Genomic DNA, 20530 nt, shown 5'->3' on the forward strand with positions numbered 1-20530 from the left:
CAGCTTTTACTGCTTATAATGTAGTGTTTTTACTGTTAACCTGTGAATTAGTAGTGGTATATTGTGAAGGATATAAAACACTCTACCAAGAAATGAGCCAGAGCGCAAGTTAGTGTGCATGCGATGTGTGGGAGCCTGTATACACTGTCGCCATTTCTCAGACAAAACCCAATAAAAAGACAACATGAACATATACCCTGCAGTAAGTAAATAAGTGCAGAGTAATAGTATGTGTAAATGACATAGGATACTTCAGTTAACAAGTCTTAGTTGTTATGTAATAAGAAACATACCCTAAAGAGAACAACGTAAACATAGAGACCCCCAGAACTCCGACGTACGTTTCGCTTGTTAGCTTTCTCAAGGAGTAAGCTCTGGTGAAAGTGCCATCATAATTTGGAACCTACCCATCCTAAACCGATTACCGTATAACTGAGAGGATAAAACAACTGTGATTAACTACCTGTCCTTCTCTCAGAACCCCATACATGTGCTAGATGTCTAGTAAAAGAATACTGCTTGTAGAAAATATTGCATAGAATAAGATGTTATAAGCCAGAATCGCCTGTTTTTGTTTTTTTTCTAGGTATTTTTTTTGTTGATCTCTGTAGGTTTAACCTTTGATATTTTGAGCAGGACTTGACATTGACTGATCTATGTACATGTTACATAATAAACTGCATTTCGCAGCAGTTTTTTCCTGGTCATCCTGAGGAACGTACGAAACGTGATTTCTACAGTTTTCATTAATCCATTTTCTTGTTTCTGAAGGAAAGAAAGAAAATGATGATAGGAGTGATTGTTGGCTTTGCTTTTTTCACGCTTTCTCAGAAGGACGTGTATATTTCCTGTGCCCATGCTTATCAGCTCAGGACCAGCAGTGCAGGGAGGATTTAGTCTTGTATAATTACCCCACGCTTAATGACATAATGTAGTACATCCGTGTATTTGGACCATGAACCGCGTCATTCATTTCAGCATTTACATGGTATATAATGTAGTTTCTTGATTTTCTAAAAGTTGTAGAACTACTGTACCATGGCAAGAAGCAAAATTTTGGAATATGTAATTTACACAAATGTTCTCAGCATACAAGTGAGGTTATTCTATTTATATTTTAACCTTTTGTTTCAGTCCTGAGTCATATGAAATCTGATTGTCAAGCAGATGGATAGCAAACCCAAGAATACTGTCAAAAAATAAAAGGCTTCTAATAAATAGTCTTTTAAACGGAAGCCATCATCAGAAAATGACCTGTTTAAATCGGCTTTTGTGGTACATGTATTTTTTTTTAAAAATGTGCCATTTATTTTTTTTTCGTATCAGTATCTTTATTAAAAAGATAAAATTAGTAATCTTGCAATTTGCACATTGGCCACAGGGGCACCTTTCTCATACTTCCTGTTTTAGGAAGCGTTTACAGGAGTTTTCTGAACAACTGAGGCAGGATGACAGTGACAGGTAACACCTGTACAAACAGCTGACATCACAGGATACACCAATCACTCAATCACAATGGGCGATTTCACACCTGACCTTGCCCACAGTGGTCAGTCTCTGGAGAGAAAATCATGGAAACATGCGTGCGCCCATAGTTAGTCTTGTGTATATCTTTAGCACAGTAAGTGTGTGTGAGATCTATCTATCTAGGCTGTTGCAAATGGGGAAAACACACTATAAAAAGGAGGCGCAACACTGGCGATAAAACCACTTTATATTACTGGTCGCTGATAAAACCAGAGTAAAAATGGTGGTGTGGGAAACAATATATAAGATGTACCTGAACGAACACATTTTCGATACTGCACTGGTATCTTCGTTCTTCTTCTTGTTCAAGACATCATGAAGATAGCTGTTCAGTTTCCTGCTAATATCCAGTTTTTTGTTACTATCAGTAAAGTAAAACATTATCTCTTTAAGTTCAATGAAAGACCTGATTGCCGTATGTGGAGTCAAGAAGGAATTTTTTTCCCCATTGTGGAGCTTTGTGTTTGCCGCAGGGCTGCCACTAGGAATTTCAGGTCCCCATACTGGCAAAATTTTCAGGGCCCCCTTGAGACTCCACCCAGGCTTCACCCTAGCCCCGCCTCCACCCCTCGAACTGTCCACAGTCCCAACCGCTCTCTCTTGGAAAAACTCCACTTCTCACCAATCACACATTAACAGTTCCCATCACCAGATCACACACATAGCCAGCAGCTTTTGTTTAGGCCAAAATGTTTTTTAATTGTCACGACGACAAGGTAGACTTTTTTGTCCGGGCCCTACTCTACTCTAATCTATTAAACATTTGTTAAAATATCCAATACAATTTATATATATTTTTATTTATTTCTCAATTTTTAAAATGACCAATAATATCACATACAAGGGACAAATACCACCACACCATGACCAGACACCATATTACCACCACAGTGACCCAACAATATCACATACAAGGGACAAATACCACCGCACCATGTCCAGACCACATATTACCACCACATGGTGACCAACTACATACAAGGAACAAATACCAACACAACATGACCAGACCACATATCACCACCACACAGTGACCGAATAATGGCACATACAAGGAACAAATGCCACCACACAATGACCAGACCAAATATTACCACCACATAGTGGCCAAATAATAGCACATACAAGGAACAAATACAGCAACATCATGGCCAGATAACATATTACCACCACGTTGTGACTGAATAGTACAATACTGATCATTAATAAAAAAAAAAAAATACTATCACCATAAGGGCCATTATACACAGGATATCTGCACTTAGTAGGCAGTGTCTGTGTACAGGTAATACAGTGATCACCGGTGCCATTATACACAGGAGTTCTGTATATAGTGTCAGTGTACAGGTAATACAGTGATCCCCAGTGACATTATACACAGGAGCTCTGCATATAGTGTATAGTATACAGGTAATAAAGTGATCACCAGTGACATTATACACAAGACCTCTGTATACAGTGTATAGTGTCAGTGTATAGGTAACACACTGACTCACCAGTGACGTCTCTAGCTAAAGTCCTTCATCTTTGCGTTTCTTTTTAATCCAGCGCAGACCGCCATCACTTCTTTCAGCCAGGACCCGTCTCTGCATAAAATAACAGTTATCTAAAGTACATTCCCCACTTTTTCCCTTTCTTCTACAATACACATCTGAATATAGACGTTCACCCACCATTAATATATAATTGGTTATTATGCGACCCACCATTCCAAATATATATTATAAGCCGCCACTTGGCCCCCACTCTGTACATAGCCACTTTCCTAATTTAATATATAAATTAATTAGCACGTGTACTATTTCCCCCAATTCATTACCAGTCACTTTATCCTCATCACCCCCCACTATGTACCTCCCGCTCTAACCCTTACCCCGATTCATTGTAGTTACATGCCCCTTCTGCCTCAATTCATTGTCATGTCTTCTCTCTCTCCCCACCCTCTATTATCAATTGCTCTTCCCCACATTCAATACATCATTTACTCCCCCACCCTCAAATTCATTATTTGCTCTCCCCACCCCACCTTCAATTCTATTGCTGTCCCCCATCCCTCACACTCACTTCATTTGCAGTTATCATCACCCCCACTTCATCATTTGAAGTCCACCTTACTTCATCATTTACAGTCCCCTATCCCCCCTTCACTTCATCTGCAGTCCCCCTTACTTCATATTTACAGCCCCTTATCATTTCATGTGCAGTATCCCCTCAAACACACTTCATCATCTGCAGTTCCCATCACCCCCACATCATCATTTGCAGTCCCCACCACCCCCACATCATTTGCAGTCCCCATCACCCCCACATCATCATTTGCAGTCCCCATCACCACCACATCATAATTTGCAGTCCTTATCACCCCCACTTCCTCATTTGCAGTCCTCATCACCCCCACTTCCTCATTTGCAGTCCCTCTCACCCCCACTTCATCATTTTCAATCCCAATCACCCCCACTTCATCATTTGCAGTCCCCATCACCCCACATCATCATTTGCAGTCCCCATCACCCCCACATCATCATTTGCAGTCCCCATCACCCCCACATCATCATTTGCAGTCCCCATCACCCCCACTTCATCATTTGCAGTCCCCATCACCCCCACTTCATCATTTGCAGTCCCCATCACCCCCACTTCATCGTTTGCAGTCCCCATCACCCCCACTTCATCGTTTGCAGTCCCCATCACCCCCACTTCATCGTTTTCAGTCCCCATCACCCCCACTTCATCGTTTGCAGTCCCCATCACCCCCACTTCATCGTTTGCAGTCCCCATCACCCCCACTTCATCGTTTGCAGTCCCCATCACCCCCACTTCATCGTTTGCAGTCCCCATCACCCCCACATCATCGTTTGCAGTCCCCATCACCCCCACTTCATCGTTTGCAGTCCCCATCACCCCCACATCATCGTTTGCAGTCCCCATCACCCCCACGTCATAATTTGTAGTCCCCATCACCCCCACATCATCATTTCATCATTTACAGTCCCCATCACCCCCACTTCATCATTTACAGTCGTCATCACCCACACTTCATCATTTCCAGTCCTCATCACCCCCACTTCATCATTTGCAGTCCCCATCACCTTACTTCATCATTTGCTGTCCCCATCACCCCCACTTCATCATTTGCTGTCCCCATCACCCCCAATTCATCATTTGCAGTCCCAATCACCCCACTTCATCATTTGCAGTCCCCATCACCCCCACTTCATCATTTGCAGTCCCCCTTACTTCATCATTTATAGCCCCCTATCATTTCATCATGTGAAGTACCCCCTCAAACACAATTCATCATCTGCAGTCTCACTCCCCCCCCCCACCTCACCCATTTAAAAAAGCAAAAGCATTTTTTATACTTACCTCAGTCATTCCCGTGGCATCCAGTGTTTTCAGCAGTGAAGCAGCTAGAATGTATGGACTGTAGTCAGGACCTGCCAGGAGCCCATACATTCTAGTGCATTCACTACTGAGACAGCTAGAATGTATGGGCTGTATTCAGGACCTGCAGGGAGCCCATACATTCTAGCTACAGCCGAGCAGTAGCTGCGCAGTCGACTAGGTAAGACGACCGTGGACAGCTCCAGAAATGCTCTCAGGCCCCCGATCTGCGGACCCCTCTGTGTACTGCTGCTGACCGGACCCCATACAGCAGTAAGGGCAGTAATGCCCTGATGATGGCCCTGGTTTGCCACATGGGGTTTTTGCCTTCCTCTGGATCAACATGTTAGGCTATGGGTTGAACTAGATGGACTTATATTAAAGTCTCCCTTCAACCTTAAATACTATGTTACCTGTAAAACTATATCCAGGGACTTTTTTCATAAAAATATGACCAGTAATAAAAAGTAGGTTTATTGTTAGTGTTTCAGCTTCTTTTTGTCTGTGTTTTTCCACTTCCTTCATAATGCACTCCCTCATTACTCTTCAGTACAAAATTAGTCAGATCACAACTGTTTGTGGCTAATATACATGCATTATTTTCTGAAACAAAAGGAAGGTAAAGAGAGTCTGTCAGCAGTGTTTCTTACCTCATTTGAGAGCAGCCTTATGTATTCAAAGAGAAGCTCAATCCAGTTATGTATCACTTAGATTACTGTGTGCAGCCGTTGTGACACAATCCGAGCGAAGCAGAATTGAGAAAGTTAATCCCGCCCACACCAGGCTAACCGTGTACAAAGCACATAGACAGTGAGCTGCTCATCACAGAAGGGGTCGGATTCATACTACCAAGCGAAGGCTGATGTATCCCAGCAATGATAAGCTACTGGTTCTAAAACAATAATTTCAAATATACAGCACAGAGCTTCATAAGAGAAGCATGACTGAAATCTGTGTTTTAAACTCTACGTAGCAAAAATATGCTCACAGATTCCCTTTAAAGTCTAAAAAAAAACAGTAGCCAATGTGAAAATTGTATGATTTTGATTGCTTATTTTTAATTCAGATTGTCATATTTTTAAAAAAATTCCATTTTTTAATACATGTTAATACAAAACCTGATTTAATCAGTAGTTCATTTCCTGATGATCGCTTCTCTAAGCTATTTTTTTGTACTACTCCATATCCCTTGATTCACCATATATTGATTGGTTGTTCAGATATATTTCTTCTTTTCACTCTTTTAATCTTTTTTTTTTTTTTAATTTCCAAAAGTAAAAAGAAACAAAATGAGGATCTGCATAATCTACAAAAACAACAACGTCATGGTTCTTCTGGTGCATGTTCACTCTTTTACGTCCATCTATAGAACCATTTCTATTAAAAATACAGTAAGTGGTTAATAGCTCGTTACAGTCCCATTAATTTAATTGGCAGTATAATGAATAAGACATGAGGAGCCTGACGTTTCCTAGCTCACATCCAAATGGGCAGATTAAAGAAACACTCCCACAAACGTTTAGATTGCCTAAACCTGTGTAAATATACAGCTCTGTCAAAAATTAAGATACCTCTGCACAGTTTTATAAAAATCAGCTTCTCTACATGTCTGACAGCCATTCCATTCCAGTGTCAGTTGAATTCCAACCAGAGTACACCTCATTCTACTTAATATGCTTCTGATTAGGTGATCACCTGAACCAAATCTTATTTAATGATGGAAAGTATAAAAAAAACCCTGCTGTGGTGTTCACAACCCTCTTGCAATAGGACAAGCTGGATGGTAAAACATTCTAGTAATATCCCAAAAGTAATAGGAATGAAAAAATAACTTTTAACCATGCCAAAGGAGTTGAAAAGAAAAGTCTTGAGTGAGGAAAAGAAGGTCTCAATTCTGGCTTTACTAGCAGAGGGATACAGTGAGTGTAATGTTGCTTCCATCCTTAAAATTTCTAAGACGGTAGTCCATTACAACAAGGTCAAGCAGCAGACATTGGGGACAACAAAGCTACAGACCGGCTGAGGGCAAAAACGACTCTCCACTGACTGGGTGACCATCATCTTATTCGAATGTCACTCAGCAACCGCAGGATGACATCAAGTGACCTACAAAAGGAATGGCAAATGGCAGCTGGGGTGAAGTGCACGGCAAGAACAGTTGGTAACAGGCACCTAGAGGCAGGGCTCAAGTCATGTAAAGCTAGAAAAAAGCCTTTCATCAATGAGAAGCAAAGGGGTGCCATGCTGAAGTTTGCCAAAGACCATAAGGATTGGACCATACAGGACTGGAGTAAGGTAATCTTCTCTGATGAGTCTAATTTTCAGCTTTGCTCAACACCTGGTCGTCTAATGGTTAGACCGGCGTCACACTTTAGAGGAATACGGACGAGTGAGAGGCGTTAAAACAAAGCATTGCACACGGACCAATGATTCTCTATGGGGTAGCTCCCATCAGCCGTATTTTTCTCTCGTATATTTTACGGTCCGTGCCAATCGCAGCATCCTGCGATTGTCAGCGTACTACGCACGTAGTACAACAATGCAAGTCTATGGGTGCGCAAAAAAAACGCATTACACACGGACCAGATGTGTGACTTGCGAGAAATACGCACCCGGTGTCCTTTAGAAAAGCCGGCAATTCAGTGCACGATACAGTAAATGACAGGTTTAGTAAAGAAAAGAGGGAATAGATATATACATATAAAATATATACTGTGTGTGTATATGTATGTATATGTGTATATATACACTCACTGGCCACTTTATTAGGTACACCTGTCCAACTGTGTGTTAAGACTTAATTTCTAATCAGCCAATCACATGGCGGCAACTCAGTGCATTTAGGCATGTAGACATGGTCAAGACAATCTCCTGCAGTTCAAACCGAGCATCAGTATGGGGAAGAAAGGTGATTTGAGTGCCTTTGAACGTGGCATGATTGTTGGTGCCAGAAGGGCTGGTCTGAGAATTTCAGAAACTGCTGATCTACTGGGATTTTCACGCACAACCATCTCTAGGGTTTACAGAGAATGGTCCGAAAAAGAAAAAAAATCCAGTGAGCGGCAGTTCTGTGGCCGGAAATGCCATGTTGATGCCAGAGGTCAGAGGAGAATGGGCAGACTGGTTCGAGCTGATAGAAAGGCAACAGTGACTCAAATTGCCACCCGTTACAACCAAGGTAGGCAGAAGAGCATCTCTGAACGCACAGTGCGTCGAACTTTGAGGCAGATGGGCTACAGCAGCAGAAGACCACACTGGGTACCACTCCTCTCAGCTAAGAACAGGAAACTGAGGCTACAATTTGCACAAGCTCATCGAAATTGGACAGTAGAAGATTGGAAAAACGTTGCCTGGTCTGATGAGTCTCGATTTCTGCTGCGACATTCGGATGGTAGGGTCAGAATTTGGCGTAAACAACATGAAAGCATGGATCCATCCTGCCTTGTATCAACGGTTCAGGCTGGTGGTGGTGGTGTCATGGTGTGGGGAATTTTTTCTGGGCACTCTTTGGGCCCCTTGGTACCAATTGAGCATCGTTGCAACGCCACAGCCTACCTGAGTATTGTTGATGACCATGTCCATCCCTTTATGACCACAATGTACCCAACATCTGATGGCTACTTTCAGCAGGATAATGCGCCATGTCATAAAGCTCGAATCATCTCAGATTGGTTTCTTGAACATGACAATGAGTTTACTGTACTCAAATGGCCTCCTCAGTCACCAGATCTCAATCCAATAGAGCATCTTTGGGATGTGGTGGAACGGGAGATTCGCATCAGGGATGTGCAGCCGACAAATCTGCGCCAACTGTGTGATGCCATCATGTCAATATGGTCCAAAATCTCTGAGGAATGCTTCCAGCACCTTGTTGAATCTCTGCCACGAAGAATTGAGGCAGTTATGAAGGCAAAAGGGGGTCCAACCCCTTACTAGCATGGTGTACCTAATAAAGTGGCCAGTGAGTGTATATATATATATATATATATATATATATGCATTCTATATGTATATATCTATTCTTTCGTTTGTGTTTGAAAACTTGTCATAGGGCTCCATTATATGTCCATTTTGCGAGCCTGCGAGAAAAAAACGGTATACGGATCACATACGGATGCTTACATGAGAAAAATACGCGGCCACACCCTGACAACGGATGACATACGGAGCACTATTTAGGGACCATTTATGCGTATTACAGACGTACAATACGGTCCGTATTTTTCTACGTTGTGTCTGACTCCAGCCTTAGATGGAGACCTGGAGAGGCGTACAAGCCACAGTGTCTTGCACCCACTGGAAATTTAGTGGAGGATCAGTGACGATCTGGGGATGCTTCAGCAAGGCTGGAATTGGGCAGGTTAATCTTTGCGAAGGATATATGAATCAAGCCGCATACAAGGTTATCCTGGAAAAACAGTTGATTCCTTCTGCTCAGGCAATGTTCCCCCAACTCTGAGGATTGTTTTTTCCAGCAGGACAATGCGCCATACCACACAGCTAGGTCAATCAATGTGTGGATGAAAGACCACCACATCAAATCCCTGTCATGGTCAGCCCAATCTCCAGACCTGAACCCCATTGAAAACCTTTGGAATGTAACAAGGGGTTGATGGATAGTCACAAGCCCTCAAACAAAGGAGAACTGCCTAACCATTCGCCACCGAGCCCAAAATGTCCAGATTAGTGTGGAAAAAAATCATCCAAGACCACCTTCACATGCAGTAACAAGTCGAATGCTCTTAAGCTCTATTGACAATGTGCCATGGAAACCAGGAGGACTTTTTCAACATACTGATCACACAGGATGAAAGCTGGGTTCATCACTATGATCCTGAAACTAAAGTACAGTCGATGCATGGGAAGTATCATGATTCTCCGCCTCGAAAGAAGGCACATGCCCAACACTCAGCAGTAAAGGTCATGCTCACAGTATTTTGGGAGCAGCATGGAGTAGTATTGATGGATTTCCTAGAAAAGGGTACCATGATCTCTGGGGCATACTATTCTTCACTGCTGCGGAAATTGCAGGAGGCCATCAAAATCAAGAGACGATCTCGCACCATCGGACTTCCACCTCTTTCCAACCATGAAGTTATTTTTGAAGGGCAAGCATTTTCCAGATGATGAGGCTCTGATTTCCAAAGCCAAAACATGGCTTTTGGAGCAACCTGTCGACTTCTACAAGCCAGATGTTTACTGCTGCTTAAAGAGATGGGAGAAGGGTGTGACCCTAGGTGGCACCTATGTAGAGAAGGACTAATAACTGTGCCACGTTTCATTGCACTCAGTCCACAAGAAGTGGGTCAGGGGAAATTTTTAATAAACGCCCCTTGTATATATAGCCAATAGCAGTATAATCCCCTGTATCACTTCAGAGTAGAAAATATTAAGGTCTTTTGTCAGAGATGTACATCAGGAGTAGTGATGAGCGAATTTGTTCAGAAAACGATTGCCAAACATAAATTCGGCACGAATATGGCACATTCAGATTTGTGATCGGAAACATGAGCAAAATTTTATAAAATCGGCAAAAATCGGTAACATTCTGTAAAAGTGAGGGAAAATATTTTGTGGTGCCACAAAAATATTTTCAGCACTTTAGCAACGATAATGGTGGTGTATCATGAGGGGAGGGGGTTTGCAGAGATCAGAGGCGTGGCGTTCTTGTAAGCACAGCAGTAATTTTTTTTCCCCCTAACTTTATGTATGCACATTGCGGCTAGCCAATCAGGGTGCAGGAAACACCCACAATGTCCTAACACTACGGCTTGTGTTATTGGCTGCTGAAATCACATGTCCCTCTCCATATAAATAGCAGACATCTTGTTTTAGCGCCATTTTGACACTAACAGCGTAGAGAGGCTGCTCCTGATGCTGCCACTGTGAACAGCAAGGTTTTAGCTAGTTAGTTAGGCGGTTGTATATCAGTCAGATAGTGTTGCTAGTTAGTGTCCAGTATGGCTGTAAAATTTACCTTCCAGATTTTTTTTTTTTTTTTTTTTGGGCCATTACTGAGGTCCACAGACAAAGCCAGCAGGGCACATGTCTTACAAGTGTGTTGTGCACTGCTTCTATTGTGCTCCATGCACAAGTAAAGCATTCTAAATAATATTTTTCCAATAGCTAAATGTGAAAAAGTCTACCGTATCCCTCCTTGTCATTTAGTGCTGTTGTGATATGAAACTGTCTGCAGACCTAAGGAACAGTATAATTTTGTCTGTTGCTGAATGTGATTCAGCCCGTCGTATCCCACATTGTCATTTTGTGGCAGTGATATGCTGGCTGCAGACCTAAAGCACATTTAAAATATTTTTTTTTCTGTTGATAAACGTGATGCAGCCCGCTATATCCAACCTTTTCGTTTAGTGGCGTTGAAATTGTTCTGTGTGCAGAGCCGTTGCACATTAAAATTTATTTATTTATTTTTTTTTTTTTTACAAAAGTGATACAGCAGCCGAGATCTGAGTTTGAAATTGTTTTCAGCCTATCTTCTTTAGATTATGTGCTTCTTTGACATCCAATTTGTCACGGGCATCTTTTATACCTAGCTTGAGAAGCGCATCTGTTACACCTATCTTCTGACGAACATCAAATGCTCTTTGGTAATTGGTGTTTGGTTGATGAGTAATAGTTGTAGTCTGGATCCTGGATCTTGTACTTCCCATAGCCGCTCTGTTATTGATCTTGTTGTATGTTCCCATTCCCGCCCCCAAAAATTCTTCTGTTACGTCATACATTAGTGGACATGTCACTTTGAAATTGTTTGGAGCATCCACTCAATCTTATGCAGACCTTATCGACAGGCCCCCAAAAATTATTCTGTTACTAACATCATACAGTAGGGTACATGTCACTTTGAAATTGTTTGGGGCATCCACTCAATCTTATACAGGCCTTATCGACAGTTCCCCAAAAAAATTTCTGTTACTAATGTCATACAGCAGGGGACATGTCACCTTTTAAATTGTTTGGAGGCTATCTTCTAGATCAGGGGTGGGGAATCTTTTTTCTGCCAAGGGCCATTTAGATATTTATACCATCCTTTGGGGGCCGTACAAACTCCGCCCACAAAGTAGATCCTGACTCAGTCACTGGTTCCAGGACGTAATCTTTCATTGCAAGCCCTTCAGTGTTCAGTAGTGAACACTGCATGTGTGTGCTCACAGAGCAAGAAGAAATGAATGAGCTGGTGGCAATCAAAATACAACTCCCTGCCAAAGCACTGTGGTCCCTGAGAATCTGCAAGGGGCCGTATAAAAGGTCATCGAGGGCCGTAAATGGCTCTGGGGCCTGAGGTTCCCCACCCCTGTTCTAGATGATGTGCTTCTTTGGCATCCAGTTTCTCACGGGCATCTTTTATACCTAGCTTGAGACACGCATCTGTTACACCTATCTTCTGATGAGCATCAAACGCTCTCTGGTAATTGGTGTTGGGTAGATGAGTAATAGTTGTAGGCTGGATCTTGTACTTCCCGTAGTCGCCCTGTTATTGATCCTGTTATACGTTCCCATTCCCGCCCAAAAAAAATCTTCTGTTACTAACGTCATACTGTAGGGGACATGTCACTTTTACATTGTTTGGAGCATCTTGTCAATGTTATACAGGCCTTAGCGACAGCCCCCCACCCAATTTTTTGTTACTAATATCATACAGTAGGGGACATGTGACTTTGAGTAGATGCTCCCAACATTTTCAATCTTATACAGGTCTCATCGACAGGCCTCCAAAAATTCTTCTGTTACTAACGTCCTAAAGTAGGGGACTTGTCACTTTGGAATTATTTGTATCATCTAGTCAATGTTATACAGGCCTCATCCACACCAAAAAAAAAACCTGTTACTAATGTCATACAGTAGGAGACATCTCACTTTGAAATTTTTGGGAGCAGATGTTATTTGTCATACAGGCCTCATCGACACTGAAACAATTCTTTCTGCTGTGAGTAATGTGATTAATCACGCCATATTTCACCTTTTAATTTTGTGACGCTGAAATTCAGCTGTGTGCAGAGGTTGTGCAGAGTAAAAAAAAAATCTATTTTTAGCTGCTAATATCTGAGCAACATGACTGAAAAAGCGAGGACGTGGAGGAAGGGGGATTAGGCTTTGTGTTTGAGTTATATGTGGAGTAGATGTTTCTGAAAGCACTAGTGACCCACTAATGTGAAGTCCTGTCCAAAGACAGCTGACAACTTCTGTTACTGGATGTTTTAGATTTTAGTGTGCTGCATTGTTCTTGTGTAATTGCAGTCTCTGATATCTTTAGTGGGGCTTATATGTCTGCTGCTGCTGCTGGAGATTTTAACAATAATTTGTGGAAATGTGAACAGTCCTGCTTGCGTGTCCATCTGCTGGGTTGGGTGTAGTTGAAGACCTGTTGGTCACCTAGTATACTATTTCTACTGTGGTTAAATTGAAGCCACTTTGTTAGTGTCTGACACTAATTTTTCTAAATGTGTAGATTCCGTGTTGGGTCTCCTTCATGTGTGTAGCCTGTAGCAGTAGGCCTCCGATACCGGGAGTCCTCCATTGTCTTTGAGTCAACTACCCATGTTACTATCCTTACATTTTGACAATAGTAATCTGTGAAACTGATATCTGTGCCACCTGAGTGTGGCTGAGCATCACTTTCAATTTTTTGAGGGGTTTTATCACTTATATAGCGCCAAAAATTCAACATTCGCTTTACAGCCATTACTGGTATTGTCATCATTGGGACTCACAATCTAAGGTGGAGGAGGCAGAAGCCCTGCAAGAACTGTTACATGCAGAGGTTTGTTCCGCAAGTCCTGGGGATTCCAAGACATGGTGTCTACTGCTTTAGTTCTCCATCCCCTGGTGTGTACTAGTTTAGTTCTCCAACCCAAGCTGTTTAGTAGTTTACTTCTCCAATCCCTGTTGTCTATTAGTTTAGTTCTTCAAGTTTTGGTGTTAATTTGTTTAGTTCAGCAATCATAGCTGTTTAGTTCTCCAACCCCTGTTGTCTAATATTTTAGATATCCATCGTATGATGTGTAGTGGTTTATTTCTACAACCCTAGCTGTGGAATATGCATATATCCCACTGTACAATCACTGCTAACACCACGATAACCCTACACTCCTTGCTGCCAACAACAATCCTGTTTTTAACCCAATAAATAAATGCAGGCCGATTGGACGCATTTCTTCTTTTGAGGTTCACATCATCAGGGTGTTCCATCCCCTCTCCCTCAAAGTAGCAGTCATATACCGGTCCGCAGGCTCACCCACCCACTTGACCACTTTTATGTGTTGCGGCCACACTTCATGTCCTCTGGATTCACAGCCCTTATCCTGGGAGACTTCAACAGCTGCACCTCCCCAACTGCATCCCAGCTTCTATCTCTAGCCAATCCTCGTGGCCTCTCGTAACTTTCAAAGTCTGAGACACATAAAGACAGTAATACCCCTGATCTGGACTTTGTCCGTTTCAGTTCAATCTCCTACCTAGATGACTCACCTCTTGCCCTTTGTCCCCATGAAATTTACAGTGGGTACAAAAAGTATTCAGACCCCTTTAAATTTTTCACTTTGTTTCATTGCAGCCATTTGGTAAATTCAAAAAAAGTTCATATTTTTTTCTCATTACTGTACACTGTGCACCCCATCATGACAAAAAAAAACAGAAATGTAGAAATTTTTGCAAATTTATTAAAAAAGAAAAACTGGAATATTAAATGGTCATAAGTATTCAGACCCTTTGCTCAGACACTCATATTTAAGTCACATACTGTCCAGTTCCTTGTGATCCTCCTTGAGATGGTTCTACTCCTTCATTGGAGTCCAGCTGTGTTTAAACTGATAGGATTTGATTTGTAAAGGTATACACCTGTCTATATAAGACCTCACCGCTCACAGTGCATATCAGACCAGATGAGAATCATGAGGTGAAAGGAACTGGCCAAGGACATCAGAGACAGAATTGTGGTAAGGTACAGATCTGGCTAAGTAAGGTTGCAAAAGAATTTCTCCAGTACTAAGAACACAGTGGCCTCCATAATCTTTAAATAGAAGACGTTTGGGACCAACAGAAGTCTTCCTAGAACTGGCCGTCCAGCTAAACTGAGCAATCGTGGGAGAAAAGCCTTGGTGAGAGAGGTAAAGAACCCCAAGATCACTGTGGCTGAGCTCCAGAGATGCAGTAGGGAGATGGGAGACAGTTCCACAAAGTCAACTATCACTGCAGCCCTCCACCAGTCGGGCCTTTATGGCAGAGTGGCCCGATGGAAGCCTCTCCTCAGTGCCAGACATATGAAAGCCCACATAGAGTTTACTGAAAAACACATGAAAGATTCCCAGACTATGAGAAATTAGATTCTCTGGTCTGATGAGACAAACAGATAACTTTTTGGTGATAATTCTAAGTGGTATGTATGGAGAAAACCAGGCAGTACTCATCACCTGCCCAATATAATTCCAACAGTGAAACGTGGTGGCAGCAACATGCTATGGGGGTGATTTTCAGCTGCAGGGACAGGATGACTGGTTGCAATTGAAGGAAACGTGAATGCGGCCAAGTACAAGCACATGCTGGATGATAGCCTCTTCAAGAGTGCTCTGGACCTCAGACAATGACCCTAAGCGCACAGCTAAAATAACAAACAAATGGCTTCAGAACAACTCTGTGACCATTCTTGACTGGCCCAGGCTGAGCCCTGACCTAAACACAATTGAGCATCTCTGGAGAGACCTGAAAATGGCTGTCCACCAACGTTCACCATCCAACCTGATGGAACTGGAGAGGATCTGCAAGGAAAAATGGCAAAGGATCCCCAAATCCAGGTGTGAAAAACTTGTTGCATCATTCCCAAGAAGACTCATGGCTGTACTAGCTCAAAAGGGTGCTTCTACTCAATACTGATCAAAGGGTCTGAATACTTATGACCGTGATATTTCAGTTTTTTACTTCTGGTTTTTTTAATAAATTTAATTTACAATTACTACATTTGTTTTTTTTCAGTCAAGATGGGGTGCAGAGTGTACATTAATGAGAAAAAAAATGAACTTTTTTTGAATTTACCAAATGGCAATGAAATAAAGAGTGAAAAATTTAAAGGGGTCTGAATACTTTCCGCACCCACTGTATGTTTTAGAATATGACAACTCAAACAGTTATTTCCTCGGACAGCTCTGGCTCTAGACAAGCCAGCACTTACAACCTAGGAGGACTGGCGGTAATAATAAATTAGTAGAATGGTGCATGAGGCGTTTTACCTTTTGCTGCAATAGAGTTCATTTATGGGGCAGCAAATTCGAAAACTAAACACATTTTTTTTTTTTATATTGGTGCTCGATCACCTACAAGGCTATGTGGTTAGTATGAAGTGTAATTTTGAGTTGATAGGGTATGGCCAGACAGAACATAAGAGGCCACTTACACCAAGCCAATCGCTGCACTATTGGAAAATTAAATCCCACAAAAATTTGCTATTGGGGTGGGCCGAGTTTAAATCACATGTTTGGGGACAGAACGGTCATATTAGAAATTATTCTGTTCCTATCATTTTTCTTTGGCCTGTGTAGAAGCCATTTCACAAGCGATGAGTGAATTAAATAGTACTACTCATTTAACAGTCTGAATTCTGCTCATGAAAATGCACACACAGGCCCTGATTCATCAAAGATTTTACACCAGTATTCTGGCGTAGAAAACTTTGAAAAGTCAAAAAAATATTACTCAATGCGGGACATATCTGACTAAAGTAAGGTTAGAGTTGAGGTGTATATGAAGTTGCACCCAAATTTGCGTTTCGCCTGATTAATTGGTCCAGTGTGAAAAATGCCGGACTTGATGTTTCTGTGTGGTGGTGCAACTGCAATATGTTAATATTTGGTAGCTACTTAATGTTTGCTTAGGGCTACATTGTCTAAAACCAGCTTTGGACCTCTGCAAACATCATGATCTCTCAAGCGAAGAGACAGCAGTCTCTTTGACCCATGTCTGCGCATTCCACTACTAATCATAGTCCCAAAAACTCATTCAAACTCACCTGTGATAACTAATAGGTACGGGCAAATTGGCAATATGAAAATCACACCTGAAATCAGTTAAAAACTTGAGATGTTGACTCAATATTTGCATTGTGTGTCTGTGTGTATCATGTAAGAATCGTGTGATGAACACCAGGGTAAGCAAGGAGGGAGCAGTAGTCTAGGGTCAGAGTGTGCGGCCGCACGAGAGCAGGGCATGAGACACGTGACCATCGGGGGAGTGGCCGGAGATGGAGATAACTCCCCTATGGTAGAGAGAATGAAAGCGGGAGCGAGGTCAGACAAGCCGAGATCAGTAACTGGAGGGTAACGCATGAGCCTAGGGATGAGACAGAATAATGGTGCAATACAAGCCACAGTCAGAAACCAAACAGGAACGTGATAACCAGGGGCTTAGACACAGAGGGAAGTCAGAGAACTTAGCCAAGGGTCAGAATCGGAGATATAACAGCAGTACAGAATCACGTAGCCGACACAGAACGTGGGACAAGCCGAATCATACACAGAACAAGCACAAAGATTAACAAACAGTATACACCAGAGTCAAGAGGTCAGCTGCTCAGCCGAGAACGGAAGTATCACTGACAAAGAGCCCAGCACCAGAGCAAGTACAAATAGCCCTCTCCAAACCAAAGAGAGGCCATGCAGAGTTAACTCCAACAAACAGGACGGAGAAGGAAATCCCGTCCTGAGCCATGACAAATGGATATCAGAAAGAAGAGAACGTTCTGAGGACTTGAGAACTAAAATTGTTGAACAATATCAATAATCTCAAGGTTACAAGTCCATCTCCAGAGTTATTCATGTTCCTTTGTCCATGGTGTGCAACATAATCAAGAAGATTACAACCCATGGCACTGTAGTTAATCTCCTTGGACGTGGACGGCAGTTAAAAAATGATGAAAGGTTGCAACACAGGATACTCCGGATGGTGGATAAGCAGCCCCAATCAAGTTTCAAAGAAATTCAAGTTGTCCATCAGGCTCAGTGTGCATCAGTGTCAGTGTAAACTATCAGTCGACATTTGAATTAAGTGAAATGCTTTGGCAGGAGACCTAAAAGGACCCCTTTCCTGACACAGACATGAAAAAGCTAGAATGCAGTTTGCCAAAATGTACGCGAGTAAGCCAGAATCCTTCTGGGAAAGTGTTTTGTGGACCGCTGAGACTAAGATAGAGCTTTTAGGTAGAGCACATCATTCTAATGTTTACTGCAAATGGAATGAGGCATAAAAAGAAAAGAACACAGTACCTACAGTTAAATATGGTGGAGGTTCAAAGATATTTGGGGGTTGTTTTGCTGCCTCTGCCATTAAGTGTCTTGGCTGTGCAAGACATCATGAAATCTGAAGATTACCAAAGGATTTTGGGTCGCAATGTAGCCCAACGTCAGAAAGCTGGGTTTGCTCCCAAGTAGGACAATGACCCCAGACATACTTCAAGAAGCATACAGAAATGGATGGAAAGAAAGGTCTGGAGAGTTCTGAAGTGTCCAGCAATGAGCCTGGATCTAAATACAATTGAACACGTGGAGAGATCTGAAAATCGCTGTTGTGAGAAGGCACCCTTCAAATATGAGAGACCTGGAGAGTTTGCAAAAGAAGACAGGTTGAACATTTTTATGTGAGATGTGGTAGAAGCTTGTTGATGGTTATAGGAAGCGATTGGTTGCAGTTATTTATTCTAAAGAGTGTGCAACCAAAGATTAAGTTGAGGGTGGCAAAAAAAAAAAAATTCCAGCCCATTTTTGAGTGACATTACATCCAATTTGCCTTTTCTTTTCCTGTGTTTTTTTTTTTTTGTGTTGTTCCAATACACAAAACGTGTAATTTCAATAATTTTTCTGGGAGAATTACTTAATTTTCTGGATCAATTTCAATGGTGGCAACACGTTCAGCCATGACTGTATTAACATCTGTAGCTGAGATGACTGCAGGAGAGAAGTGGAATTATATGCCATGTCTTTTGTGACTCTCAATTGCCTCACGTAAAATATAAAATATGAGCTTTTTTTTTGTTTTGTTTTTTTGTTATAACACGATCCTTTTAAGAACACTCATCATAAATCATTATCTATTACAATCTGTAGTGTTTTAGAATTTAATTCGGAAAATTATTTACCTGCAGATATATTGTATGTATCTGCAGGTCAATAGCATTACAATGCTGCCCAGCCACGTTCCTGAAAATACGGCTACCAGGAGAAAATGAACTTGGGGGCTGCCGGCTTTCTTTCAGTCATGGCGTGCATACAATCTGCTACCGTCACCACTAACTCTAAGCACGCCTTAAAACTTTGACAGCTCTCTCTGAACAGATGTATTGTAGAGCCGGCTGTATGCTGTGGTGTGATAACAGCCTTCACTCACAGATTAGTCAACGGTGACTATAGCCGATCCGTGGGGAGCACCGTGGCTCAGTGGTTAGCACTGTAGTCTTGCACCACAGGTCCTGGATTCAAAACCCAACAAGACAACATCTGACTGTATGTGACACTCACATATGCTTTACATGTTACACACATACTGCATGTTACATACACTACATGTTACACACATACACAATGCATGTAAAACACATACCCAGAGTCTAGAAGACATACCAGGTTCTCTTGCTGTGGAAATGAATGGGGCCATATAAGCGAGTATATAAATAAATAATAAATGGCATGTAATTGTCCCAGGAGATAACCCCTTTAAATCTCAACATTGCACATCTAAACCGTGACTTCTATATTAAATTGATAGCACACTTTTCTAGATGTTATTTACTGCCCATATTTAAAGCTACTGTTATTTGAACATGATGAATTTTAGGCACTGCATTTTAATATGTACCAACTTGCACTGGCCTCATTAGTTTGTCTGCTGTGGAGTAGAATGAGATTTATAGGCGAAATGCATGCAAGAGATGTATAATATATCAAACCTGTCTGTGGACTGATATTTACATGCTGTATTCTGTAATTTACAGTCTGATTCCATCTTGCCTCGTTTATGACCTTCAATTTGCAAACATTTAGCATACTGTTAAAAGTAACATAACCAAACTAGACTGGGAAATCTACCGTATAAATTGTGCTGCTCAATGATATCGGACGTATTTTTTCTGTAAGTGGCTATTTTATGTTGTTAGAAGTTACCTTTTCCTTTTCAGCAATTCTCATTGTTACAATAGCAGAGTGTTAACACCGCTTCATGGGTTTATCAGGACAAACTGACTGCAGGGGAAAGGCCATAAAAGCCGGATATGGTGGGATACTCCGTTTGTCCAGTGATACTCCATGCGGTGAAAGTGTTGCATTACACATGACCCGTGTCTGCTGGGCAGGGAAGATGAAATGCGTTAGTATATTGGCCACTCATGCAGAACTCTTTTACAGGTTTCTTCATTGTACGGATGATTCTCCTGATCCGAGCGTGCAGTATGAGGTAAAGAATGCCTTTATGACTTACAGTATATGTTATTCTCATCACAGAGCAGTTTTTCTGCACATCAGATGTATTCGTTAGAAGTACCGTATTTCATGACTGACACATCCAATGTGTTCATAGCTTCCCATGTACACAAGCTAGGACAAATGAGTGCCCCTCTGACGTACGCTGG

General features: G+C 41.9%; 1 protein-coding gene across 1 annotated transcript in view; it reads left to right on the forward strand.

Annotated features, from left to right (window-relative positions):
• The window catches only part of CDC123 (cell division cycle 123), a 159517-nt gene that overhangs the window by 93248 nt on the left and 45739 nt on the right, over positions 1–20530 (forward strand). Inside the window, exon 7 of the mRNA XM_073551253.1 lies at positions 20307–20355. Coding sequence (XP_073407354.1) covers positions 20307–20355 — 49 coding nt within the window. The remainder of the gene's footprint in view (positions 1–20306; positions 20356–20530) is intronic.

Source organism: Dendrobates tinctorius, unplaced genomic scaffold (assembly GCF_039654945.1).
Source record: "Dendrobates tinctorius isolate UK_male_01 unplaced genomic scaffold, ASM3965494v1 ptg000174l, whole genome shotgun sequence".
Taxonomy (NCBI): Eukaryota; Metazoa; Chordata; class Amphibia; order Anura; family Dendrobatidae; genus Dendrobates; species Dendrobates tinctorius.